The following is a 3,665-nucleotide window of genomic DNA, read 5'->3' as shown; positions in this document are numbered from 1 at the left end:
GACTGGTAACAAGGTAATTGAATTTCAGTTTATTTAGAGCTCCTTTACACACTTCACATCTAATCCAATCACAGTGTCTCCCTTCACCGAGTGGAGCCCATTTGGATTCCTGTTTCTCACCCCTCCCCTCTGTGTTGTCTCATCGTCTAATATAAGAAACACAAGTCCTTTACATGCAGCATACATACGTATAATGTCCTGCACTGTTGTCCTCTGGAGACATCACCACAACTCTGTTGACATTTTGTGTCTCACCCTCTTTCTCTCTCTTTCTCGTCTTTTTCGGTTACTGACATTGTCCTGATGAACAATCCATTGAGTTCCTGGGTCAAGTCGTCACCATTACTCACTTACGACTCAAATGGATACAGTTGTCTGTTTGAATCTCTACCAAGTCATTGCTACTGATCTTATACATGGTGGGTTTTGCCAATTTTTCCTTTTGTATCTTGATTGATGAAGACAGAAAACTACTAAACTGTACGACGGAGAACTTGTTCTGTACTCATATGGCTATTTCCATCATAGTAGTAGTAGTTCTGAGGTTGAAAGGTCATGCACCCTGCATGCACCAGCAGTGGTCTGTGCTTTCTGTGGTCTCGGCCTTTGGGCGTACTGTATAGACTTTTCCAGCTCCCTAAGTCTTTACGTAGCCTTTAGTGGATTCTCCTTTTATACCCAAACTTGACCAAACGTATCACAGGTACTGTTACTTTGACTTCTTCGTTTTTATCTCTTTTTAGGATGTGTTTCTAAGTTTACACTTCATTCAATACAAAACAAAATAACCCTTCTTCTTTTAAAAAGTTATTTTTCAAACTACAAATTGCAATTTTTTCACCAAAAAACATACACACGCACCTATCCTGACCTGTGTTCCTGCACATCAGGGAAATATCAGGCACTTTTCCATCCAGCAAAATATCAAGGCATCCTAACCGCAGGGCAGTTAGACAGGAGACGTCTAACCACACTACTAACAAGGTGAGCAGACAGCGAGAGCTGTTGTGGCGGCTGTCTGTGCTCCTTCAGGAGGAACCGACAACAACTGGACTGGCAGCGCTAATAAGGTGTCTGCGTTGCTCTGCCCTCTTGCTGAGAAAACAACCGTGCAGCGAGCTCTGAGCCCTGCTGCTCTGACTGGGTTCACGGTCTCAGAACAGGAGAAAGGGAAGAAAAAATGACTTTACATAAAACACACCAGCCCGGTCATCCCACACTGAATCACAAAGAGGAGCAGCAACAGAGAGCATCACACACACACACACACACACACACACACACACCAGAGGTGCTGTACATGAGTTCATATCACACATCTCACATTTGCTCATTGATTCAACAGGACAGTGGCCCAGGGTGAGGTACACAGAGTAAACAACAGTCATGCTCCTACATGGGTAGTTGCACACAAGGCAACCAAGCACAACAGGTTCTTAAAAACACGCGAAGGAGAAAAAAAACATTGATTTTTTTTTTTTGTTTGATAAATATTTTAAATACTCTGTAGGTAATTAATATTTCTTACTACATATAATTTCCAGCAAGGAAATAATGTGGATCAAAAGAACAGGCCTCAACACAATATTCTATCAAAGCACGACCAATAGCTGAACATGAATGAACAAGGCTAAACAGTACTCCATATTTCAAATAGCATTGATATTGGCAGCATAATAAGCTGTCCAGAGCGGTGGAGGATCTACGAGGACCACTGGGTCAGTTTAATGATGGATTAACCTGTAAGTTATTTAGATCTTGAAACAGAAAATATCCTTTTTAGTTTTTATTCTTCTCTTAGGTGCGTGATTTAATTTGCTGATTTGGTTTTCAATAATGGCCATAAGGTGGCGAACGTTGGTAGAACGGCTCTAGAATGCCTCTACAGCAAGAAGAGTGATGCGATAGTCGACCGTCTGTATCGTCCCCGTGTGTGAGTACTGTAGGTTCTCTCCAGGTTCTCCAGCTTCCTCCCACAGACCAAAACCGGCTTGATAGGGGAGTGGGTTGATCAGAGACTATACATAGACCATAGGTATGCATATGAGTGAGTGGTTGTTTGTCTCTATATGTGTGGCCCTGTGACGGACTGGGAGTACCCCACCCTCGCCCGTAGATAGCTGGGATGAGCTCCAGTGACCCCGTGACCCTGAAAACCCATAAGCAGTAGACGGTGGATGGATGGTTTCCAATAATATTTGTGAACATGGACATGGACTGTACTGTAGATATAGCACATTCATTCATTTACACCTGTTATATGGGTTTTTTATGAAGATATTTTAATTTTCATTTCATTCATCAATGCTAATTTTAGACCCCTTCATTATGGTTTGACGCTGATGCACCTTTATTGTATGTTTATATGTTAAACACACACACACACATAGAAGAGACGTCTGGAAGCTTAGTGCCTCAGACGAGACACTGAAGGTGGTGGAGCTGCAGGACACCTGACTTTGTTGTTCTTTTTTTATTAGCCTTTGCTGCTGCTGCTGCCGCTGCTGCTGCTGCTGTGCCGAGGCTTATTTTGCAGCCTTCGGTCTAATGAAAGTGCAGTGGGAAGGAGTGTGTGGGGAGGGGAGGGGGGTTGTGTAACTCTGGGTTACATAACACAATCTGCATGGCCTTCTCTCATTCTCTGCCCCTCAGACACACACAGAGCAGAGAGCGGAGGGCGGAGGTTTCAAAAAGGCTGCCAGTGTTAATGAGGGCGATCGGAAGCAAAGTGTGCGTGCTGGAAAATCACACCTCATTATGGAACTGTTTCTAATAATGCCAGTGATGAGGATTAGTTGCCTGGGAGGCGAAAGGATCCTGAGGTATGTGTGCAGCCGTGGTGGGGGCCCTGCTTTGGCTTAGATTAAAACTCAGCCATTAAGTGGCGTTCAAGTGGGCTTGCCGGGTAATTAAAGTCGATAAAATGTTATTGCTTACACTCTTCAGACCCACCTTTGACTGGCCAAGGATGAATTGTCACACACTCACCAGGCATTTTGGAAGAGAACAGAGACGGCTACTGACATTAGCCTTAAAAGTGATCGTGCTGCTCCGCTGACTGCTAAATACATACTTACCTTTACAATTCTTTTTTTTTGGATGAAAAACAAAAGCTTCGAAAATGTTTATATATCCATATCTCGCTAGGAACTAAATCCTGACATAAGTCGAGGACATCCATTGATTTGCTAACAAAATAAAATAAAGCAGGAATTGATACTTTTTTCATTATTGTAGTCTTTGTGTTAATTTAGTTTATTTATTTTGGTGAAGAAAATGTGAATTCAACCACACATTTTATAATTACAATTTATTTCCATGATACAAAAATGTGCTAGAAAATGTGAATCTTGAATCTGGTCAAATATACATTCAGAGAAAAATAGAACTAATTTGTGAAGATTTTACACTTTTACAAAACCAGACAAATGCAGTTCTCATTGAAGGTGTGAAAGGACACGAACATCAGTTCATGAGTAGTTGACTTTAACACAGAACGTCTCCTCCGTCTTCTCCTCCAAGTTATTCACATAAACCAGGATTTCCTCTGAGCCCGGACTCTGGCTGGGAGCAAAGCGTAGTCCGATAGTGTAGCTCTCTCCTCCACCAATCTGGACACAGCAAATGGTTTGTTTATATATATATATATATATATATATATATAT

General features: G+C 42.0%; 1 protein-coding gene across 2 annotated transcripts in view; it reads right to left on the bottom strand.

Annotated features, from left to right (window-relative positions):
* Positions 1-3,295: 3,295 nt before the first annotated feature.
* Positions 3,296-3,665, bottom strand: part of nphp4 (nephronophthisis 4) — a 92,751-nt gene continuing 92,381 nt past the window's right edge. For both annotated transcript variants that reach the window (XM_008318417.3, XM_025059431.1), the window contains one exon: positions 3,296-3,611. In XM_008318417.3, the coding sequence (XP_008316639.1) occupies positions 3,471-3,611 (141 nt within the window). In that variant the 3' untranslated portion in view covers positions 3,296-3,470. The remainder of the gene's footprint in view (positions 3,612-3,665) is intronic.

This window comes from Cynoglossus semilaevis, chromosome 10, assembly GCF_000523025.1.
Source record: "Cynoglossus semilaevis isolate Cse_v1.0 chromosome 10, Cse_v1.0, whole genome shotgun sequence".
In the NCBI taxonomy this organism is placed as follows: domain Eukaryota; kingdom Metazoa; phylum Chordata; class Actinopteri; order Pleuronectiformes; family Cynoglossidae; genus Cynoglossus; species Cynoglossus semilaevis.
This window is presented reverse-complemented; position numbering and strand designations above follow the sequence as displayed.